The sequence below is a fragment of the Xenia sp. Carnegie-2017 genome, unplaced genomic scaffold (assembly GCF_021976095.1).
Source record: "Xenia sp. Carnegie-2017 unplaced genomic scaffold, XeniaSp_v1 HiC_scaffold_2, whole genome shotgun sequence".
In the NCBI taxonomy this organism is placed as follows: Eukaryota; Metazoa; Cnidaria; class Anthozoa; order Malacalcyonacea; family Xeniidae; genus Xenia; species Xenia sp. Carnegie-2017.
The window spans coordinates 987643-1012500 of NW_025813482.1; the positions used below are offsets into that span (position 1 = coordinate 987643).

General features: G+C 33.7%; 3 protein-coding genes across 4 annotated transcripts in view; 1 reads left to right on the forward strand and 2 right to left on the reverse strand.

The window, feature by feature from the left end:
• Positions 1-6681: 6681 nt before the first annotated feature.
• On the reverse strand, positions 6682-13016 carry LOC124440724. The gene is made up of 7 exons (XM_046991156.1): positions 12931-13016; positions 11945-12050; positions 11642-11689; positions 10949-11136; positions 10418-10754; positions 8682-8737; positions 6682-6820 (listed from the first exon to the last, which is right to left on the reverse strand). The coding sequence occupies exons 1-6, from the start codon at positions 12994-12996 to the stop codon at positions 8691-8693; spliced, it is 792 nt and encodes a 263-aa protein (XP_046847112.1). The 5' UTR covers positions 12997-13016; the 3' UTR covers positions 6682-6820; positions 8682-8690.
• A 949-nt stretch (positions 13017-13965) lies between these two features.
• LOC124440721 lies at positions 13966-21578 on the forward strand. The gene is made up of 8 exons (XM_046991150.1): positions 13966-14423; positions 14804-14843; positions 15615-15720; positions 16870-16917; positions 17791-17978; positions 19560-19896; positions 20917-20972; positions 21434-21578. The coding sequence occupies exons 1-7, from the start codon at positions 14071-14073 to the stop codon at positions 20961-20963; spliced, it is 1119 nt and encodes a 372-aa protein (XP_046847106.1). The 5' UTR covers positions 13966-14070; the 3' UTR covers positions 20964-20972; positions 21434-21578.
• A 269-nt stretch (positions 21579-21847) lies between these two features.
• LOC124440722 (Bardet-Biedl syndrome 5 protein-like) overlaps positions 21848-24858 on the reverse strand; it is a 12741-nt gene continuing 9730 nt past the window's right edge. For both annotated transcript variants that reach the window (XM_046991151.1, XM_046991152.1), the window contains 3 exons: positions 23810-23896; positions 22881-22904; positions 21848-22047 (listed from right to left, as the gene is read on the reverse strand). In XM_046991151.1, the coding sequence (XP_046847107.1) occupies positions 21946-22047; positions 22881-22904; positions 23810-23896 (213 nt within the window). In that variant the 3' untranslated portion in view covers positions 21848-21945. The remainder of the gene's footprint in view (positions 22048-22880; positions 22905-23809; positions 23897-24858) is intronic.

The following is a 24858-nucleotide window of genomic DNA, read 5'->3' on the forward strand; positions in this document are numbered from 1 at the left end:
CGGAAGGTAGAAATACAACTATGCAAGCGAAGAAATCTCGGAAGATAAAATTTCATCTTATGTGAAGTAATATGAAATTAGTATAAATTACTATGAAGAATGATTCAAAATAGCCTGACATTATATGTGCCAGTAATAATGGAGCTGAAATAATGATCACATCATTACTTACAGTCACGTATAGAGATCTATTCCCACGACATGAACTCATGTTCAACCCATTTTGAAGCTGTTCACATGTTACGAGATAACTTTTTTGACAGCATCATTCTGTCCTCTTATTTGTATGAAGACATTTAAATAAACATTGACAAAATGCTGAGAATGACGTTTTATCGAAAATGTCATCCCCTCCAATACTTTGGTTCATCGCATCATTGTAAAAGCAAAATATGTTCGGCATGCAATCAAATTCACATGCTCCTTCTACAAATTTACTCTTATAAGTTAGAATTGCACACCTTGGAGAGAAATTGCATGAATTTAACAAAGTCAGAGTTTAGTTACAATTACAATATAATGTAGTTAAAAGAGATGGAAAACTAAACAGTGTCCATGTATGGACGCAATTGATGGTTTCACATTCCCATAAAAGCTTCGTTCTTACGTACGGAGATAGGCGAAAACATGTAAAATATAAAATAGTAAAATCTACACAGTTATTTCCATTTTATGCCGCTAGCTAACCAAATTAGTTCAATTACTTAATTCAGATCATAACTAATACAGCCCTTCTGGTGTCATGCAAGTTGCATATCAACGTTCGACGTTGACGCAAGAAAAAGAACATTTTGCACTATCTACACAATGTGGTGATGCAATTTACAATGAACGAAACAGGATTTTTTTTATATCAACTAGCCTGTCCAAATTGCCATATTTGAGAGTCACTATCTGCGCACGGCACAACTTTGACGTGTGTCGCCTTACTGTCCTCACGATCAAGACAAACATTACGGCGAATATGTCGAATCTGCAAATCCTACGTATACAAAATAAATTAAACATTATACAAAGTCATAAGTAAAAATGATGTGATGTCACATTCATAAACACATCATGCCCTTCACACATTGGCGTAGACAGTTCGCAAGTTTCCTCCTGCTCATATTACGTACGTAGTCCTGCTATTTAAAATCATTAAAATTTTTCATTTCTTTAAAAATCGAAATGTTTTTACAGTGAATGAACACCGAAATATTCACATAAGCAAGATTGACTTTCCAGACTGGCTTGGCCATTACGTATGTAAATTGCTAAATTGTTCAAAGGACTGAACAATTTTTTGCTGAAGTACAAATTCAGAGTTTCAGCTTTTCAATGTGTATGTTAAACTTTTTATCCTATCACGGTAAATCGTACTTGACAGTGTTACAAATTTCCCATCCAATTTTGAAAGATACATCCATTTTTTATACATGACTACTTCAATGATTATCCATATCGTGCTTTATTTTTGAAGTTCTTTGACTAAGCCCGTTTCCCACATAAGTTACAGACTGGGAAACATTCATCGTATTAAAATTTTAAAAACTATGTAGAACTTTACAAACATTGAATCATTTTGCTAATTTCGTCAATGCCAAAATTTAAAAAATATCACATGAATTGTACATGAGTTAGTTAACAACATGTTTCGATTAAGAAAAAAAACCTTAAAGTGCATATAAACCTTACATGATTTTAGTATTGTCTGAAAGAACAACTCTGGAAATTAACAAATTCAAAAAAATAAATTGATTTACATTAAATCTAATTTGGAAAATTGCTGTTAAAAATCCAAATTTACCGTTTATATTTTTCACTAAGGGATCTGGTATCAAGTTCATGTCGTTACGTCATGTAAGGAACACAGTTCGCACGGCTCTATTTAATACAAGACAAACTATCTGCTGTAAATTGTCCATAGCGTCCTTTTTTTAAAAATTGGCCTTATTTAGGTCGGCATCTTCATCGGTGGATTTATCAGAAAATGAAATTTTTGACATAGACTTCGACAGCAGTGTTCAGCAGCAACACTAGGCTTGAATGCAAAAAGAACACGCAGCATAATATTTACTATTTATATCGGAAGGTAAGACGGGATGTTTCCAAGACGGGTTGTATGCATCCTTCGTTTATATGAGTTTTTACACCGAGACAAAAAGTAACTGAGCATGAGAAACCATCATATCACGTCTCCTCAGCCTTGATTTTCCAAAGCATTTGTCGTTCGCGGCATCCGTACTTCGTCGTGTGAGCTTTGTAAGAAATTCAGACAATACAAATCTCGCTTTCAGAATGGCATATTTTTTGCTTTGTATTTGACTCGAACAAAAAATTACAGTTGGTAGTTCTGAACTTTGACTGCCAACTATCGTTTTGTTTCAATGCTGTTGTGTTGCTACATTTATTTATATCCGGTTGATTTTGACAGGTTTAGTATCTGGATAGTGAAAAATTTGAGCATTTATGTGACCAAAAAAATGTCCCGTGTTGACCAAGATCACGGTTAAAAAAAATCGACCCGACTAACCGTCACGAGACAAAAAACGTCCCGGTTCCATACAAACAAATGACAATTACATATAGAAAATGTATAAAATCCGAGGTCTCATTCATCTCCCGTTTCGGGAATCAATCCATCCCGGCTCTCATATAAACAATCGCTTTTTGTGCCCCATATACGTAGGAGAAGATTCGGCCAGCAATGACTGAGAACAAAGACTCTACACAAGCTTGCTTGTCTTGCAAATTAAATATACCGGCTAGTCAAGTTCTTCAGTTTAAATGTAATTTGCAAATACTATACATAGCTGATATTGGGCATTTTACTCGCTTTAACGCAACAAAGTCGACCCTCTTATTTCAAAAGGATTGACGGACCCATTAAAAGAAATAAGTGAAGGCAGGGAACGTTAGAAATGCCGGTTACAGTCGAGTGAGTTGGCCTTATATGACAACATCTTGCTATACTTTTCATATATCTTTACGACAGTTGAGACCCGTGTTACTTAAATCATGTCAACTGGACGCGCAGGCCCAGTTCTATAACGGTAAAACCGAGCGTTTAAAATGGTATATTTTTGCATTTTTGACGGAGTTCACAGCGCAAACTATTTTTCCGATTACAGCAAAATTTTAGATTATGGCGTTTGACACCACGTACATTGGATACTGTAAAAACCACGTTAGGTTTATATGAACTTTAAAGACGAAATGCAGGCAAATATAGCTTGTATTCCCATTTTTGATTCCCTTCCAAACCATCACACTCCCTTAGATATAAGTCGTAGCCATTGTAATCCAAACAATTGTCTTCCGTTTTTATTTCTCCCTTGCTGTTCAATGTGAAGTACTATAGTGAAAATACAAAACAAAATTTTAAGATATAGCAGCCCCCAAAATTCTGCCATTGTTACTTTCACCATGCAATCTGGAAAATTGTGAAGATGGGAGATTTAAAAGAAAAGTAGAATAGAAGGGGTTAATTAGGTCAGGGAAATAATGGGAAAGAGGATAAGTAAAAACACTTTATTTGAGACGCACAAATGAAATTGAAGAGTATAGATAAGTAGGGATAGAAGGAGTAGAAAAAGTGGAAAGAAGAGAAATGACATAGACAAATCAGCGCACTGTTTCATTGTGTTTATTTTATAAAATAAAATGCCCAGTACCTAGGGCACACCACACACCGTCTTTGTATCTGCCAAATTACGCAATAAAACTAAATCACCTAATGAAATCACCTGAAAACAGTCAATGAAGTCACAATGAAATAATTTTACTCTCACACTTCCTTAGCAGCTTTGCTCTTAAAGTAACTGCATGACTAAATTTTTACCTAACAAAATGATCGACAAATTATAATTGTGAGTAAATTTATAAAAATGCAACTGCAACTGATTATTTTGCATCAAATGGACCCTGGCCGACGCTTACTTGCGGAGCGCAGGCTGGGGCGAAACTAGAACGATAATAAAGGGATAAATTAAAGTTAAAATTGCCAACAAAACAAATCAGCGGGACAGAGCTCAACATATGAATAATCACACACCCCGCCCAAAATTAGCGTGCTAGTTTCACTCATGAACGCGGGCTTGTATTGTTATTTTGGCAAGAAAACGTATGTTCGGGATCATATGGTTATATTTATGGTTATGGTTATGGTTATGGTTATGGTTATGGTTATGGTTATGGTTATAGTTATGGTTATGGTTATGGTTATGGTTATGGTTATGGTTATGGTTATGGTTATGGTTATGGTTATGGTTATGGTTATGGTATGGTTATGGAAATGAATTATTGTTTAGAAGTTTCTAACGAACAATTTTTGTTGTCATGTTATTTTCAATTAAAAATGAGATGCAGTAATGTCTGTGGCTCACCTTATATCCACCTCTGCCCCGAACACCAATGATTTGGAATGCGTGCACACCATGTTTAAACTTTTAAAAATTTTCCAGGAATTACTAAGCCCTTAATAATCGAGCTCGAGGTATTAACTGAAAAATAACGGATCGAGGTCTTTTTGTTCAGACCGAGCCCTTTGGACGAGGTTTGTACAAAAAGACAGAGGTCCGATATTTCTCCATAAAGACCGAGAAAGGAAGGTTATTAAAAGGTTTATTTTATGGCATTATTTGACATGAAACAAAGCTTGCTTTCTTTCTCGTTTTTGCTGTTTTGTACGGGTTGACTTTCACTTTTCTAACTCTTATCAGTAAAAAAGAATTCGTTTCAAATTGTATGGTCCGAATACTTAAACTGTTTTCCGAGTGTTTTTCCTTCGACTCACATTTGCAAATCATTTTTATTTTTGTTTTTTTTTGCATTTTGCTGTTTGCTTGACGAGGTTTGTTCACATTTGACTGTAAAATTACGCGTTTTGGACCGTGGTCGATAACGAGAAAAAACAATGGACCGGCAGAAATGCTTCTGAGCCAATCAAAGCGCGCCACTTTTTGGAAGTGACGCTTGCCATGTAATAATATATATTTTACATTCGAAGTCAGTATTTACTCTTTGCAAAAAGCAAATTTTATTAAAATTTATAATAGATTCTACAATCATTACCCTGAAATATAAGAAAGGAAAATTAACAAAGCACATTAATTGAAAAAGCCTTTTTCTCTACTGAAAACACAAATTTTAGATTAGTGTACATGCATGGGGCGTCAGAGTGTAAAGTGAAAGCGACTCCCAAGATATACTGGCCCCTGACAAAATTATCGATTAAATATTGTTAGTAATTAGACCTTTGGACTTATAAAACTTTATAACTTAGCCTATTAATACTTTTAATGCACAAATTTGCGATTTTAGTGTATTGTCAATATCATATAAATATTATTATGTAAAGTGATTTTGGAGACGTATTTCTAACAAATTACTTCAATTACTCTTTCACCAAATATGTAAATAGATATGTGTGCATATGGCTGATTGAAGGAGAGCCCCTCTGCAGTTGTATCACTTCAAATTTTGTATAACTTTTACCTGTCACAAGTAATACACTCTCTCATATTACATCACGAATCGACAAGCATTTTTATCGGCTATAATGTTAGGTCTTATGGCAAACCTCATAGCGTTCTTTCAAATAAAATTAGTGCTTTCCAGTATCTAAATGCTTATTACTAAAGACCAGAAAATATTCGATAATTATCATCACAGTCTTCTTATCATGGGCAGATAAAAGTACGTCAATCTCTTCGATGAGGATATTTTTGTAAAAAATCGGGACGTACCAGCGCTTAGTGGACAACTTTGTCAGTCGAACTGTGATTAAAGAAGAATGGAAAGAGCATCGAAATAGTCTGTGGTAATTTGATGTTTGTTTATCAGCCTACGCATGCGCCATAAGCAGAAGCATCGTTTTCAATTGTGTTCGTGTGGATGGAAAAAACGCTATGAAAACGCCACTTGTGGACGTAAATCTTTTAAAAAACGCATAGGAGTTGCGTTTTCAAATGAAAACGTATACGAGTGGACGGTGCCTCATATATTTACAAATGTAAAACATTTAGAACAGTTTATAAAGTACTTTAATGTTATGTTAGTTTTTTTGTCTTCATTCACTATGAAAAAACTATCGCTTTAACAGAAAATGAATAATGATAATGTTTTACAAAGTAAAACTTTCATAGCTGTACTAAAAACTTTTAGGGTGGCCATACCACTCTGTCATGGGGCAGAGAATTTTAAAGCGAAATCAAATACAATTCAACTGATTCAAGAACAAAAGCGGTTGACTTAAGTGACGCCACTGGATATAGAGAGTACATGTTACTAAATAAAAATGATTTCTTTATTACACGGAGCAACAACAAAATTGGCAGCTTTCTACTATATCTTTATTGGTTTGCAGATGATTTTACAAAAGAAAACATCCGAATTAGCCCACACATGCAATCTAACTTCGCTCTCTTCTACATTGAATGTTGATATTATTTCCAAGAATTACGCAAAAATATACGTTTCTCTGCTTACAAATATACGGTAAAATGCTTCATATTATCCACGACGTCATCAGTGGCCCCAACGAAACACATAAAATTCGCTTAAAAAACATGCAAAAAAATTAAGAGATGCAAAAAGAAACTGCTGACTGGCATGTATGTGAAGCCAAATTTATCATTTGAATATTCAAATTACACACACGAAGTTGGGAATTATAAGTATAGACAGTTTAGACGTACATATGCTTCAAACATCATTTATTTCATGATAACTACATAAAGTTATATTCAAATCATACAAATACTTAAACTGAAATGAACAAACTCATTAGCTACTACAAAAGACAAAAGGATTGCTCGAAAAATGATTAATCGATTGCCTAAAAATAGAAAGCGACTTTAATAGTATTTGTAGTGTAATAATAATTCTGTGTAATTCCAGTTTATAACTAAACAACAATGTTGTTGATTATTTCAATATTATCAGATACGACAGCTATTGCATTTTTATGATGTAATTTTTATTAAATCGGCTCATGGTATATCAAAATACTTTCAGAAGTCAAAGAACAAAAATTCTATAGAATTTTAATGTCAGTCGTTCAAAGCTAGTAGATGTAAAAGCCATCTTCAGATGGCAATAAACTTAAAGCTATTGTAACAGACCGTTACATGTTTGTAAATGTAGATCATCCAGGTTGGTATAGTCCTGAGAAGGACTGTTTTTGTTGTTGTTGACTGACGTTTCGACAACCTTAGCGGTAGTGATTTTCAGAGTCAAATGAAGAGTAAACGTCAGGTTAGCCTTATTTGTTATCTGGTTCTTACGTCATCAACAAACACACTCACATCAACAAACAGAACAGCCACATACAATTTACCAAAGATGTCGAAGAAAACGGAACCTTCCTTTTCTCGACTGTTTGGTAAAACATGACAATCAAAAACTACGAACAACAGTTCATCACAAGCCAACACTTACTGACCGACTACTAGACCAATCATCTTACAACCCTACATCACACAAAGCCGCCACAATCAGAACATTAACAGGACGTGCACAAATCATATGTGATTCACCGGACGCTCTACAAAACGAAAACAACAATCTCAAACGTGTTTTTGACAATAACAACTATAACTCTGACTTTATCAAACGCAAAACTTACAAACCCAACGAACCCAACGAAACGAACAATTCAGTGACAACAGCAACGATACCTTACATCAAAGGTACGTCTGAGACTATCTCGCGTATCTTACGACCATACAACATACGTGTCGCACATAAACCAATCACAACGTTACGACAAGTACTAACGAACATAAAGGACAAAGAACAACCCAACGAACGACAAGGTGCAGTTTACAAAATGAACTGCTCCGACTGCCACGCCTCCTATGTTGGGGAAAATGGCAGGAACTTAAACATAAGACTTACTGAACACAAATGAGCTACTAAGAAACAAGACAAAACTAATCACATTGCCGAGCATCACCGAACCACAAAGCACAACATTGAATGGGTCTCAGCAGAATGCAGTACTTACAGTACTGACTATAGACACAACGGCTTACATTAGAAAGTTGGTACACCAACTTGGACCAAACCCCCCCGAACAGATCACAGCAATTACGGGCACCTTAAAAACGATCAACTGAAAACATTACACTTCACACTAATTCACAATGACAATACAAAATAGACACCCAAACATTACAACTAAAACATCACACCTTAATCACACATCACAACTAAAAACATTTCACTTCACTCTAATTCACAATGACAATGCACAATTGACACCCACACATTTCCTGTACACACAATACAATAACGTAAGAACCAGATAACGGCTAAACTGACGTTTACTCCTCATTTGACTCTGAAGATGACTACCGCTAAGGTGGTCGAGACGTCAGTCAACAACAACAAAAACAGTCTTTCTCAGGACTATACCAACTTGGACGATCTACATTTACAAAGATGTAACGATACTCCCGGGATGAAACCATTTACTTTGTAACAGACCGTCTTAGCGTCTTCCAAAGAGCAAAGAAGAAATATCCCTATGTTGATATTACAAGGAACTACCACATAAAAATGTTAAATGTTTCTGCATTTAAAACTCAAAATATTGGTATGGATTTCCATTTTAGAACCTGGTCAAATAGTTCTCTTTAGCTTTGACTCATCTTGGCTATATATGCATGAGAATATAACCATTTTTAAAACTTTACCTGAATAAATCAACGCACAAAAATAGCCAAAACATCGGAATCTCGAGAGAACGAACCTATGTAAACATAATAGCAAAGTATAGATATTAAACATTCTAAAATACTTGCATTGACTTATCTGTGTTTTTAAATAAAAACATAGCGTAAAACGAGATTACATGCGTTTAAAAAAATTTTTTTTAAGGCTTTAAGTGTCTATATCATTCTCAGGAAACTAATCTATTTAGTTTATCTATTTGACTATTTTCAGCAAAAATTTTAATCTTTGAATTTTTGGTCGTCAAATTTGGCTTTTTTTGTATCTGACCGTGAGGTGTTGTGACTGGGACCCCGTTTACAATATACCAGATTGCTTTTGTTTCGGATTGATTTTCTATCTGATAGAAATTTTATGTGGTGTTCACACTATACATTGCCGTTTAGCCCTTTTGAGGTCTCTATTGTCGTGGTAACAGATAGTCTTGCTCTAAATTATACAACATGTTGTCCAACTCAAAGGAAATAAAAACTTGAAAGCCATTGAAAGACTTTAAGATACTTTTGGAAGTATTTAAGAAATTTGCGTTGCAAAAGATTGACTGGAAAGGTGTGGATACAAAAGATGAACAAAATACTAGCATATTATTGTTCCCTAATATTGAAAGCACCAAGCATATCATAAAGACTACCGTTGAACACGTGAGATAAATAGCAACCATTATGAAATTTCGGACATAACAAATGTCAAGTGTGCGCCAAATTGAAGTCTCTACTGGATTGCTCTGTTTACACTACGCCGCCAGGTATTGCATTGCTTTTAGTGTCACCTTCAGAGTGGAATGATTTTCGCTACGCCAGACATACCGAATTGATTCGATGCAGTGTAGACAGCAGCTCAATCCTATACAAAAATCACGGCGCGACGATGCAATCCGGTATAGTGTAAATAGGGCCTGGATCTAGTTCACCAACGTAACGTATGTGAAGAGCACGCTATTTTTAACGCTCTAGAATTACAATGTGATACAATAACAAAGAGTACAATACAACTCAAGTTTACTAAAAAATAAATTTCTTGACTTTGCCACAGTATTTCTATAAACTACAGCGTTCAAAAGCAGCGTGTTCTCCAATGTACGTCACGTCCGGTGAACTAGACCAATTCAAAGCACCTCAAAGTCAAACACAAAAAAAGGCCAACTTTGAGGCCCAAAAAGCCAAGGAAGACAAATCTTCGCCTCAGAAATTCTACTACAAAGAATGATATAAGTAATTTAAACCAAAGAGAAATACTTCCATCATTTCTACATCATCGTGGAGATTTTTCGATGTACAACAGAAGCAAACAAAATTTTTACGCACATAACAACAAAAACACAATTGCATTTTTGCACGACACAGCTTGTGCCACCATAGGTACACGAATGTTATTGGTGATTGAAGGTTTTAATTCATTACAAAAATTTGCTGCAACATTCTATTTTAGAAAAGAAATGCAGCTTTTTCTAATGCTGAGTAAAACGTAGCTAATAAAAAAAATTATGATAAATTTTATGATTTTTGTTTACTAGCTATAATTTAAAACGATTTGTCAAATATTGCTAACTTCAACGTTAAATTTCGTATGATTGGGCAATAAAGTTTAGAAGCTGTTTTTCTTCATAATTTAATATCATGCATTCATTTTTAAAACACTAAAGTGCAACTATTCTGGTGCAAAAGCAAAGCATATATGAAAATTGACGTCTAGAACTTACTGTATTCGTTATAATTCTGATGTCGCCCAATCTTTCTGCAAATGAATGATGTTCCTGGAAATCGTGTTTCCCATGGGCATTCTATAGAGTTTCCAATGCTTAACCATCCATCATCCTTAGGACATCCACCATATTTGTGATTTATATGAAAATCACGACATCTTCCTCTCCAACAAGGTCCTTCATTTGTTAAGTAGTTAAATGTAGAGGATTTTATATTATGCCATGGTGACTGCACAAGGTTATTTTTCGTAAACCAGTTCATGTAGCTGCTATGTTTACTGTTGAACTTTAATACAAACTGCTCCAAACCATCTTTGTACAGCACGAAACGTACCTAATAAAAGAAGACAGAAAATATCCAGATCAGCATGTTTTAGCATTTTCTATCACATCGAAATTGTACTTGTTAGACGGCATTAACTCTTTGAATTGACGTATTTTAAAAATTAATAATTTGTTTTATATTTAGACCTTATACAACATTACAATTTCATAGGTGAAATCTTTTTTTATCGATCATAATTATACCTCACTAGGCTTTACTTTCTTCCAATTAGTTGGGTTAACCATTCGATTCTTGTAAAGTCCAATGAAGGATTTAGATTTATTAAGAGCTTCTAAAGTTGATTCATGTGAAGGCGACGTCTGCTTCCAGAATTTGCTAATGCTTGTCAATTGGTTGCCTCCAGAAACAATTTTGAATACCATTGTATATCCTAACAGAATAAATGGTTACGTGACTAATATTTTTATAATTTGATTTTATTCCTACATAGAAACATACGTATGACATTGAAAGCTATAGCGAACGCTAAAAACAAACGGCTTAGTTAGTAAATAAGTTGACTTTTAAAACAAAATACAAGATGCAAATTTATTATTCTGTTAAAATTTGCAATACTACTGCCATAAGCATCTTACCAAACTTTGATGAATTTTAAAGCAGATTTTGAGCAGTTCTTTATAGCAACTTACTTGACAAATACATCGAATTGTCAGTTTCAAAAGTTTCTGTTTTTACAATTCAATGATTTTCAAAATTTGTGACAATACACTTCATATAATTACTTCCGGACGTTTACAGGAAAGCAAAAGATGTATCTTACAAAAACTTCAAAAAATGTTATTATGCAAAAGAGCATCTCGCTTAGACTATAGCACATTTATATGTGACAGCTATATTTCCCGTGCACTTAAAATATGACAAGTTTGTTAGCATACCTCCGGTTTTTATGTCACAAAACACTGGAAATGCATTTTTCGTACTTTCTAAAAGAAAAAAAATGATTAAGAGTGTATTTGAGCTTACGCTGCATAAATAGACTTTTTTAAACAGATTATATGATAATTAGCTTAGTGCCAACAAAACGGTTCGAAAAACTTAAACCACTATATGATATAAATTCTAAAAAATTCCGTGCATGTATACTAAAGCAATCTTAAACGTTTTTTGCTAATAACTCTCATAATTTCTCTTTAATAAATAATGATAGTAGATTAAAACCTTGTAATGTAACACCTTACTGTTTAAATGTAGAGATATCCAATAAATGCCATCATTAAGACATCGTTCTGATGTTTTCATAAGAATATCAAAGCAAGACTTTCCTGGCGTTTTTTTGGTACCATACTGAAATAGTTAAATCATGACACCATATTTAATGTTATTAACTTTTAAACAGTAGCATTTTCGCAAACAATCTCAAAATATAAGAACTTGGTTATAGGCTTACTAAGTTAATTCTAAGTTAATAATAGAATGCTCTAAAAATCTCCAAGGAAAGTCTTCCAAAAACTATAAGCAATATTTAATTGAAATGATTATAAAGTTTGTGTTACATGTAATAAAATGTTTGTGGCACCTATATTGCACGTATTAGAGACGTTTGTGTAGGTAACAGTAACAGACAATCCTTTCCAGAATGTACGACAACCAACTTTTTCAGGGGGAAGGGGGGCATAAACCTATATTGCTAATAGTAACGAGTGCTTTAAAGACATTCACAGAAAGAGTGGCCACCCTATATTAATTACTATCCATAATTTTCAGTTATTTATGTAACTAGTGAGCAAATAGCTCCCGTAGGTGTATGTTATTTAAAGTTTAACAATGTTGTTGTCCTGCCACAAAACAATACAATACGTAAAAATGGCAAATACAACTATACAAGCTTGAATTTGAAACTTTGTGTACATACCAGCAAGTTCCAGTTTTAAATATTGTATGATCAGCTCTTTCATTATGATGGTTAAATTTACATATTATATGAATTGTATATTATACACTTAATATATAAGTTTGAGGAAAATAGTGACGAAGTCAAAGGAATCATTGCATGAAACTTGAGGAAAATGAAACTCACTATTTCCTAATGTAGTGTAGATCAAGTTTTTTGTTATGTATAAACAAAGATAGATTTTAACATTTTTTCAAAAATCAACGTCTTTCGGAGGAGATTCATTGGTAAAATTACGTAAAAAAATGCTATATAAGGGTGACAACAGCATACCGTCAGGTTACAGTCACATTTGAGTCGATTGTCAGCATAAGATGAAGAGAAAATGAAACAGGCCATAATGACTAAAGGAAACAGCACCATGTTCACATTAAATTGTTAGAAAAAAAATTTAATATACACACATGCTTATAATATCATTGACAAATGGATTTTTTTTTAACTGTTGTTTGTTAACAATAAGAAACACAGATCATGAATCTGAACAGAAAACGGTTAAATGTAATGTATTTCATTTTATATACTATGAAATCAAAAAAATTCTCAAATTAAAGAGGCAAATGGTTTTTGTTTCCTTCTAAGTTAGCAAATCGGGTTTTTTCTTCTTTTCTGGTTCAAATACTTCAGCCGCTTAAACAAAGTTTTTTTCATCTTCATTTGCCCGGTCACGGATAAATCAAGGTAAATATTCAAGCAATCCCGCCATTTTTTCGTCAATGTCAAGAGAAATTTTTCCTAGTGAAATCCTAGAGAAATTTTAGAGAAATCCGAAATATTGTTATAATACTAAAATATTAGCTAAGCTATAAAATGAGGTTATAATAGCATGCTATATAACAAGACGCAAATATTGCAACTAGTTGAAGAATTTTAGCTCGAAATAATTAAGAAAAAAAACTTATAACACATTCTTCCTTTCATTTTGGTCGGCCATAAAACTATGTCATTTTGGTTTATTGTTGTACAAGTTATTATAGAGGTCGGTGTAGCTAACTCATAGTTTGATAGATTCCGTCTTGAGTTTTTTAAAATGATGCTGCTCGTTTTTGAAATTCAGCAGTTTGATTTTTATGTTCAAATGTAACCGTGAGATTTTTAAATTTTACCATGGTTTATTTTTAATGTTTCCTTAAGCTTTTCATATGCTGTAATAAATTCATAAAAATTGTTATACATCGTAGACTTAGGTTGTCGTTACACCTACTGATATAAGCCACTGTATGGTTATCGTTCTAGTTTCGTTGCTTTTAAAAATTTCGACTGTTTGACTTCCGGTATGCACGAAACAATCTGAGCTCAGTGAACTGAATTAAAAGTTATTTATGGAGTTCACTGTCTGGGCTCCACGCTAACATCAAAGATTAACAACGCGAAGTGTCTTTATATGTGCATTCGCTATTCAAAGCTGACGTAATGGTAGATTTATTTGGTGGTCGAGTGAATAAGGACCAAAACATTATCGTACTAATCCTTTTCGGCGTTTGTTGTTTCATATTTGGACATTTCTTTAGTGGCCTTGTTCAAAATAATGCTATTATCGTCGATGAATGGAAAGATATTGTTATCTTTATAGGATCTTTATGTCTGAATATAGGAGACACGATCTTGCAGCTTTTAAAGGCTTGTATCATTCCACTGATCATCATCTGTATTTTATATGCTGTGGTTTGGCTGGACACCAGAACCGCAGAAAATGTTGTTCGATACTCGGCGATTTATTATTTAGGCATGATACTTATCACAGTTGGAATTACACTGGCGTTGAGGTTTGTATAGGGCTTGGACGCTGGATTATTTTAACAATAGTTAGCTAAGCTCCTTGCAAACTTTTATGTTTTGCATGAAGCTCAAAACTACTGCAATAACTATCAAACAAAATATGAAATTGAATGAGGACAGAATTTTCTTTTAGTTCTTCTTTCAAGTGAGTTTTGCGATGTTTGCGCAATAAATTAATGATCTCATATAATGAAAAGAATTTTAGTTAATTTCATGCTCTGTTGAGTATCAGCACTATGATGTACTCCCCAACATGGCCGCTTTGACGTCACATGAATACATTCTATAGGCTATCTTCAAAAATTGGAACCACATTTTTCACTTAAAAACTTCAACATGACGTTCATATTTATGATATATTTTTCAGAGAGAAACTAGGGTGGAATGGAATTGCTAAGGAAGAGAAGGTACACCTAAAACATAAAAGAATTTGTTGATAAAGCAATCTTTATTTCCATAAATAACACCGTTCAGGGTGCCTCCTGGCAAGCTGATTGCTGGAGTGCACATTGCTCTGTTCACACTGAGCTCATGGCAGTTACGCCACTGACATCATTGTGTCTATAAGATAGCAACATAGTTACACGAGTGACGATAAATTGTTGAGAAGATGGGTTTGCCGATGGTTTCGCTCGCGTGATCCTGTGATTTCGGCAAAGTTTCATAGACATGCATCAGCACAATCATAACATTTGAATTCATTCAATATTAATTTAAACAAACATCGTACAATTTGACGTTACAGTTTTAAACGATTTAATTTTTACTGATGAAAACTATAAAAGTGAAAGCCAACCCGTACAAAACAGCCAAGACGAGAAACAAAGCAAGCTTCATTTCATGTCAAATAATGCCACATAATAAACCTTTTAATAACCTCACTTTCTCCATCTTTACTGGGAATCGAAACATCGGCATTTCGTTTCTTTTTACAAACTTTGTCCTACGGGCTCGGTCTGCACAAAAACACCTCGGTCCGATATGTCTCCGTAAAGACCTCGAGATCGGTTATTAAGGGCTTATTATCATGTTTAATAATGACTATATTTATTTCTCATTCTATTAGTAGTATCCTTTTTCTATTTGACTTGCTATTGAGGTTTGATTAATTAGTAGAGTTAATAATATTCAATGAGACGTGATGTTAACACTAATACATACAAACATACTTATTTCAGTATGGTACCATCAAGTCACCTGGCAAATCCTGCAGCGATATTCTTCAGAAAAGATCAGAAGGCTGTTTTCCCGATGACATTTATTGGATTTCCATTGAACCAAACAGTAAGACATTAAAACTTACGTTGGTACGTGTTCCATACAAGTGTTTAATATTTATTCCAGAGAATTTTACAGTAGCATGCATCAATAAAAATCAATTGAAAACTAATTCTCACTCGTACGAAATGCATTAAAGGTATAGAATACTTTAAAGGATACAGTATATACGAGATTTTGCAAGTTTCGTGTGGTTATTTCAACAAACATTTCAATGACATTTTTATATTACGTTATATATCACGATACTACGCTGTCCAGGTAATTTTAACATTACTAGTGCTTGGGTTTCAGGAAAAGAGATTGATAATTTTTTGTAATATTTCGTACAAGCTCACACGTTAGATTAATTACCTTTTATTATACGGCAAGCGTCACTTCTGGTGAAATGGTGCTCCTTGATAGGCTCAGAAACTTTTTGCCGCTCCATTATTTTCCCGCAACGGAGACGGTCTATCACATGTAGCTAATTTTACAAATGCCCGTTTTTATGTTTAAGACAGATAGTACGTCTGGACGACTTAAGACGAATTTTTTTAATGCGTCTCTTAAATCGTCGGAAGGATAAAGACGGTTATTAGACGAATTAATTGTCAAGACGACTTTAGCTTTTAATTCGTCTTGAGAGGATTTAAAGTTGTCAACTCGTCTCGACCAGTTGATTTTGCCGTTTAGTTTAAGTCAACCAGATGTATTATCTGACTAAAGAATAAAAACGGCCAATGTAAAAAAAAAACGAAAGAAAAACCATATAGCTACGAATGTGAGTCAAAAATAGAGCACTTGCAAAGTGGGTTTATTGTTCAGATGACACAATTTCAAACAATTTATTTTTTACCGACAAAAACTAGTGGAGTGAAAGCCAGTCCTTGAACAACAGCGAGGACAATAAAGAAGGAAAGCTTCGTTTCTTGTCAAATAATGCCATATAATACACCTTTTATTAATTTCACTTTTTCAGTTATTACTGAGAAATCTCGGAGCTATATTTTAGTACAACCTTGCCCAACGGGCTTGGTTTGCACAAAAAATTCGGTCCTATATTTCTCCGTAAAGACCCCGAGCTTCGTTGATAAGGGCTTATAACACTCTGTTTATGATGTAGTTCACGCAGAGTCAATTACAAATTTTTTAAGATTTTGTTCATTTTTCTAGGAAATAGAGAAAACGCATTTCCAGTGTTTTGTGACATGAAATCAGGAGGTAAGCAATTTCAAACTGAAACTTTAATGCAAGCTTCATAATGAACGTGATAAAAGCATTAAGAGCACGTGATAAAGAGCACGTGACAAAATTATTTATTTTTAAAAAAAGTGCCTAGAATAACATGCAATGATAATTGTAACAAGAAAGTTTAATGAAGAATGTTTTATGCAGTGCGGTGTTTGAAATTAAATGAAGATATGATCTTCGCACTTTTGCTGGACAATTTAAGCAATTGTCTCATGAACCTGAAAAATTCAGGTGACTCAACGGGATCATCCAAGTTCATCAAGAACATGAATCAAAATTACTTTATATCTTAAAGTAATTTTCTTGAAAAGTCACAAAGCACAAGTTAATCCAATGGCAATTGGCCTTCTCGTTTAAGCAAAAAACCTTTTCAAATCATAAGTTACTTAAAAACATTGTGTTAGGTACATTTAAAAATAAACGCCTACATTGGCTACATAATGAATATATACTTACCGGCGTTGAACAATTACAATGCCAACAAAATGGCCGTCACACCTACCGTGATTTGCGCGCAATGCATCTCGGTTGACATACATTCTTTCATTACATAAACTGGACGCTCTTTCAAGTGGAGAAATCAATTGTAATGATGGTATTAGCCTTATAAAGTGTTTTTAAAAAGTTTTTGTTTGTAAAAAATCCAGAAGTGGTTGACTTTTTGTAGAATGCGAATGAGCAGAACTTACTCATACTAAGCTAATTTGAGGCTCTTACAATTGTAAGACCTTACAATTGTAAAACCTCGATTGTCCGCTATCCAAGCTCTTGTATCACCTCATCTTCAGCAGTCTTAGCTCAGCTATCGTCGGAAGACCTGTAAAGTAATCATGTATTCTGCAGGATTTACAATGGCTTTCAAGGTTGTTTCTGGAGGCAACCGATTAACAAGTATTGGTAAATTTTGGAAGCAGAAATTACCTTCACATGAATCAAGTTTAGGAGCTCTTAACAAATTTAAATCATTTACGGGACTTTATAAAAATCGTCTTGTCGATCCAACAAATTGGAACAAAGTAGTGTCGAGTGAGGTAAAATCTGGGTAAAATTTATAATTAAAGTAAGAATATAAAAATGACAAGCGATTTCACCTGAACAGTTGTTTTTGTTGAGCAAGAACCAATGCATAAGCGATTGCTGGGATGTAGAAGTAGAACATGTTTATCGTCGTCAGTGACGGTGCAGTCCATAGAAATAGCGAGCTTTAGCAAGAGTACGACTACGACAACAACTAATGCAACGAGTACAAAGTTTGACAATGTAAGGGAATGGCACGAGGCAGTTGCTTCGTCAAAATTTTGCATTTTTGCTTTCGTTGCAAACACCAGGGCCGGTTGCACGAAGCCTGGGTAGCGTTATCCATTGGATAGCAAAAAATTTCCAACTTATAAAAAAGGTGTTTATATTTTTCATACGACAAAGAAATTTCGTAATCTTTGAAACAATATTTTATTTCAGTGATTGCTCAGTTCTAATCTAATATTTTTTGCTTTTAATAAGGTTTTGTAAAAGTATAAAAAATTGCTATCCAGTGGATAACGCTATCCAGGGCCTTTTTATTGTGAAAAACACCAAATTTTGTGAAGCAGCTACGGCCCTTTAGACTGAAAAATCTTCACTATTTTACATTTTACGTACGATATATTTGTACTATTTTATTGTTTGTTTACCTTTCACTTAGCGTATGAAATACTTGGAAGTTTTGCAGGTCATATTTTTGTTTTAATCTGAGGTCAAAAAAGTTTCTGAAGTAAAGCCTGGTGGTTGAAAATAGCACTGTCGACTTATTTCCTCACTGTCAACAATAAAAAATCATACCTACTTTCTTTTTATAAGAAGACATTGTAGTCGCGACAGAGATTATAAATAAAAGTAGAGGTGGCATTGATGACGAATTTAGAGAACGCGAGAGTTGGGGGAATTTAGGTCCCAGATGCATCGCTTATTTAAACACGAAGTAAACAAATATTCTTTTGCCGTCTGCTTTCAAGTTTTGGATTCTCTTTTGATGTACTGCATAGTACGTTTTTTGCTTTATTGTACGAGAATCAAGAAAATTTGTTAATTTTAAGCCTTAGCAATTGTTTTAGCGAGCTGTTATGATTATATGTTGTTTATAATCTCCGAATACTTAGTATGTTTCCATTAATCTATGAGCAATGAAAACTTACGTTGTTCGTTTTTATTTTTACAACTCACGTATTCACATAGTTTAACCATTTTTAACATTTTTTCCGCTATGGATGACAAATATATGTTTTTTTGACGTCTGTTAGAAATTGAATTAAAGACGAAAAAGGTCTTTTTAACAAGCAATGACTCATGGACTTATAATTTACTGAATGAGTATAAAAGTAACACAATTATGTCATGTTTTCAATCCGGAATCAATTTTGCCCACAAAAAACACATACCATATTTTGGACTATAGATTATATTACGATGCCATTTCTAGTATTATTTATAATGTTTATGTTTGTCACAAAAATGTTTTCGCGCAAAAATGGCATACTTCTTACTCGTAGTCGTATTTGTAGTCTTCGCTAAAGCTCCCTAAATTTACCTAAGCTGAGAGTAAAAAATTTAAAACTGTCGTAAATATTTTAAATAAGGTACGTTTTGTGTTGTACAAAAACGGCTTGGAACAGTTGGTCCTTAAGTTCAAATGTCCGAATTGCAGCTACATCGACTGGTTTACACAACTTAACCTCGTGGAGTCCCCATGGCATGATATAACATCGTCTACCTTTAACTACTTTACAATAGAAGGTCGTTGCTTTAGAGACAGATGTCGTGATTTTCATATAAATCACAACTATGATTATTGTCCTAAGGATGATGGATGGTTAAGCATTGGAAACACTATAGAATGCCCCTGGGAGAAACGATTTTCAGGAACATCATTTATTTACAGCATAGTTGGGCGACATCAGAATTACAATGAATACAGTAAGTCGTAAAAGAATATTTCATTGATCATTACTGTGCAGTGGATGTGGAAATAATAAAGTTAGATGTCTGAGAATTGAAGGCATAATCGATGATCACAATACGTCAAACAACATTTTCGAAATTTTACTAACCAGGCGTACAAGATTTGAATGACAAATCTCTTCAAATTATAGCTACTTAACCAAGATATGATGTTGAACGACTAAATTTTGATTCATACTATGAAAAAACAAGATCATAAATTTCATAATCCACATTTGCCTTTTTTAAGACAAAAACGTTTTTAAAATTGTTTAACATTTTAAATTTTACTTGTCCTTTTATGTCTTTATAAGTGCTAAATTTCGAAGCCTACGCGATCTTAGGCCTAGTTCAAACGTCAAACTTTACATGAGTCAAACGCATTTAAAAAAAAGTTAATGAGGAAGTTCATCTAATTTTGTTTTGTCTTTAATAACACACATGAAAAAATTTCTCAATTTGGATTGGTTAATATCAGTGCACTTTATCGTAAATACCAGTGCAAAAATACGAAACACCGGTGCAAAAGTGTGAAACCTCGGTGCAAAAAAGCGAAACACCGGTGCAATTTATTTTTGAAAAATGCACTCTTGATTGGTTTATCAGAAAAAGAAGTGATCTAAGAGCCAATCAAAATAAAAACATTTCAAAGGCGGGAACGTTGCATTATTGTTAACAAAGCAATTACAATGGCAGGCGTAAGTTTTAAGTATATTTTCTTTTTACGTTTAAAATGCAGTTAAAAATCAACAAAATTAAGAATTTTTTTCATGTATATTATTAAGAAGTCTTGTGCTCGAGCAATTTTGACAGTCTTTGAAAAACTCACTCGTGCATGTTTTTCCCAAATTGCACTCGAAACCATGCTATTACCTACACTAAATACTAATGCGTTCTGTGCATGTAAAGTTCAACGTTTGATATAGGCCTTAGTTATTCAATTGAAAAATAAAAAGGAGCAAATTTCAGCATATCTTTGTTATTATGTTTGCATAGATTCTTTCTCTGGAGATTCCGATGTTTTGGCTATTTTTGTGCGATGACGAGCTTAGGTAAAGTTATAGACTTATTTAGGTTATCATCATGCATGTAAGATGAGTGAAAGTCAAATAGTTGGCAATGTAAAAATATAAATAGAATTTGTTGCAAATAAATTCAGGAAGTTTGATGTGCATTTATAATAGCTACAATCAGGGAACAACAAAAAAACAGTTGTTTATTTTGAGTCGTGGCGGTCGTCAACAAATAATCTTTTTGTGCTCATTAAGTAATTTCTTTATCAATAAATCCCCAGCTTAAAAAGGATAAATAATTTTCTATCAATTTATTTCAAATAACCTACAGGTATGAAAAAATAAAAACATACGTCGATTTTCACGAGAAAAGGTTCTGTAAATGATTGCTTTTCTATTACCTCCAAATAACAACTGACAACGGCTTATATTAAAACTGGAGAAATGCCTTCAAATTCAAATTAAGTTCTAACCACTAAATTCATTTTTTAATTTTTCAGGCAATGGTTGAAGTGATCGTTTTTGAGGAGTTTTTTCGTCTTTCAGTGGCTTATTCTAGTCCAATCAATACATGCATGGTTTAAGTATAACATTATGTAGTTAGCTATAGTGAAATAAAAGACAAAAAAGACTATTGAAGCAAAACTCTGTCTTCTTACTTATTATATCCCTAACTTCGTGTCTGTCATTGAAAAATTCAAATTTTAGCATTTGTAATCACCTGAGCTTTTTCTTTTTAGCTTACATCATATTTCACGGAAAACTAATCGTTTGTAAAACGTGAGTTTCATTTTTTGACATACTTTTCAGGAAGCCAGTCAAATATATTGAAAAGTTGACTTTAAATTTTACCACGCCGACGTCGGCCTCATATCTGAGTTATCGAGCATTACTTAAATTTTTTGAAGCAAACGTAAATGATGAAATGTCTATGATTTGTAATATTACATGTTCGCTTTATTTACAGAATTCACAATAAGTACTTAGGACATGATAACATAAAATATTGCCATCAGTTAGGCATCACCTCCCAAAGCCCTTGAAGTGTAAACCCATCTTTTAGCTCTATTGCCAAGCCAAGCTCGGGATTGAACACGGGTTCTCGATCTGTAGACTAAATAAACCAAAACTCTTCTTTCAACAACTGTACTATAACCATCCACGTACACATATTCTATAAAACACAGTTCTAATGAATCTGCATCTGAAGCCAGCCGAAAGCGATGTAAATAAGTACGAAGTCATTTGATTACAAAGTGCCACAGATCAAACTCGGCCTGAAAATTTCATGAAGTATATATAGGTGTTTTTTACACACCAGTCGCCAAAAATAATACAAACAACAATATAACAAAAAAAAATCATCACATAACTTTAAAACAGGTGAGAAAAACAAGCCATTTTTTGTCTTTTCTTTCACCGTCAATAAATGTACTACAATACTCTTCCCTCCCTGACGCAATTACAGAAAAAAAAGAGTTAATACATCACCTCAGCATCGGGAGACATGCTTTTGACCAATGAAACATAGGCATAAGGAGGGTCAACGATCGTGTACAATAATATTCTTCAATAAAATCGAGGGGAAGAACATGTCGTTGGACAAATTTGGATGGAGAGGCATGTGACTTGTACGTTAATCTTATTAGGAAAAACAGTCGACATGTTTAGAAAAATTGATCAAGAAAATTAGGAATCAAGGACTGTCGACCACATCTTTATATGAATCCAACGAATTTTTAGGCCTTTAACTATTTATTTCAAATTCAAGAGCATTCAAGGATATTTAAGGACATCCAGAAAGCTGTTTGTATCATGACCGCAAAATTTTGTATACTTACTCGATAAAATGATTTAAACGTAAAAAAATGAAAATAAATTATCAATTAAATTAAAATCATCTCGGTCAAAACTATACATCATAAACAAATATTTATATTTACTTACTTTATGGCCATCAGCAAAGTACGCCTAAAAGTCAACAAATATACAATTATTAATACGACATCCATAATTAGCACCATTTCCATCCCTTTTACCTTCGGATGCACATTTTTTACTTTTTCATACGTACATTCAGCATTTAAAAGGTACCAACGTAAGACTATTTGAATAATTATTGTTTGCTAATTTCAATTCTCTAAAAACTGTATTAACTCAATGTTTATTCGCAAAATGTTAGAGATTTTTAAAAAAAGTGGGTTTTGAAGCAGAGACGATGAAGACTGATAATCAATAAAGACACTTGGTCGTAAATTGAAAAACGACTTTAGCAATGAATATACACATCTCACAAACATGGAATGTGTTAGCTAGCTCAGGGACGGACTTTCCAGTAGGCGAAGTAGGCTTAAACCTACAGGCCCGGGCTTTCGAAAGGTCCGCTGCATCTGGACACAATTAGGATTTGAACGTTTTTGCTTTCCGGGCTAGCTAAATGTGCTTAACTTAGATAATTTAAGCTAGATGTTGAATCTTTACGAGCAATTGAACGCAGAGGAAAAATGACTTTCGTGCGATCTACTTTTCTCAGAACTCGTAAGTATTAACTTTTCCTATTTCCCTGACCATGCCAATGATTTTTAAAATTACGTTTCAACTTTAAAAAGAGCTTTTCCCATTTTTTACCCTATGAAGTTACTAATAGCAAATGCAAAGCAAAGGAAAACTGAACTTATTGGGAGGATCACGTATCGCTTCAAGGCACTTTGTCTTAGTCTACAGGCCCGTAATTAGTAATCCGCCACTGAGCTAGCTACCTTACAGTACATTGGATAAAATAACCATCATCGAACGAAAGCAAACTTTACAGAGTGTCAAAGCATATTGTTAAACAAGACAACAGTCGTGAAAAGAAGAATAAGAAAATATTGTACCGCAAATGCATCAGTTTCTTCACCATCGTTAGTTATTTCAATATCATCGTGAATAGGCTCAACAGTGGCTTCCTGCAAGGTCGTTGGCTGAAAAACAGTATCACGGCAAATAAATGTTAGCGTATCCATAAAAGTCACTTAACATACTTTGTAATCTCTTCAATAACATTTATAAAATAAACACAATGAAACGTGTGCGCTGTTTAGTCTAGAGCTGTGTTTGCATTTGCCTGTGCAAAAAACATCAGAGCTCAACCAATCATATCAATCAAAACAATAAATCAGTCAAAGAGAATTAACAAATCGAACATGAATACATTTTAGAGGAAAACTTAAAATGTTTGTCTGTTTCACATTATTGCTATTTTAAAAAAAGGAATAAAAGATATTATTCGTGTTTGCACTGGCTTATGCAAACCTCGGAGACGTTCGTGAGAACTCTCGAGCATGTGCAACCTTCGGTCTCGGGCTTGCAATGATCTGCTCTCGAGTTCTCCCAAAGTTCTCCGAGGTTTGCATAAGCCTGTGCAAACACAATAAACATCTTTTACTTCTTAAATAGAACTGCTCTAAAATGACATTTAGACTTTGGAAAACGCATTATATATGGGCCGCAAAAAATGAGGTAATGAGGTAGATTGATGAACATATGTAGATTGTTGATTATAACAAAAATATAACAATGCAATAATAATCCGAATATGCATAACTTGTAATATCAAAGCTTAAAGGCTACACGGTAGTTTTACTTCCGCAAACTTTATTAATTTTGCATTGAACCAAAAATTTAACAGTACAACATAATGGTCAGCCATGTATGCATGCACAGATGCTAGCCACTTAAACTACAGAAGCCATAACCGCTGTTATACAACACATCGACAATCAGTAGCAAAGCCAGTATTTCCTACTGCTATACAATGCAAATGTTTTGTTCAATTACAGAAAAGACAGCGAATGAAATCAATTCTCAACAGAATGCAAAAAAATTGAAAAAAATTCACAGCAGAAACTAGTTTCTCCACAGTTCAAAAAGTGGCTATTACAAG

Excerpts from the sequence above, each read along its gene's own strand:
- LOC124440721 (XM_046991150.1), top strand. The coding sequence starts at position 14,071 with ATGGTAGATTTATTTGGTGGTCGAGTGAATAAGGACCAAAACATTATC. Across the intron at positions 14,424-14,803 it reads GGAATTACACTGGCGTTGAG|AGAGAAACTAGGGTGGAATG; the intron begins GTTTGTATAGGG and ends TATATTTTTCAG. Across the intron at positions 17,979-19,559 it reads ACAAAGTAGTGTCGAGTGAG|GTACGTTTTGTGTTGTACAA; the intron begins GTAAAATCTGGG and ends ATTTTAAATAAG.
- LOC124440724 (XM_046991156.1), bottom strand. The coding sequence starts at position 12,996 with ATGGCCTGTTTCATTTTCTCTTCATCTTATGCTGACAATCGACTCAAA. Across the intron at positions 11,137-11,641 it reads TTGTGACATAAAAACCGGAG|GATATACAATGGTATTCAAA; the intron begins GTATGCTAACAA and ends TTATTCTGTTAG. Across the intron at positions 8,738-10,417 it reads TCAGAATTATAACGAATACA|GTTCGTTCTCTCGAGATTCC; the intron begins GTAAGTTCTAGA and ends ATGTTTACATAG.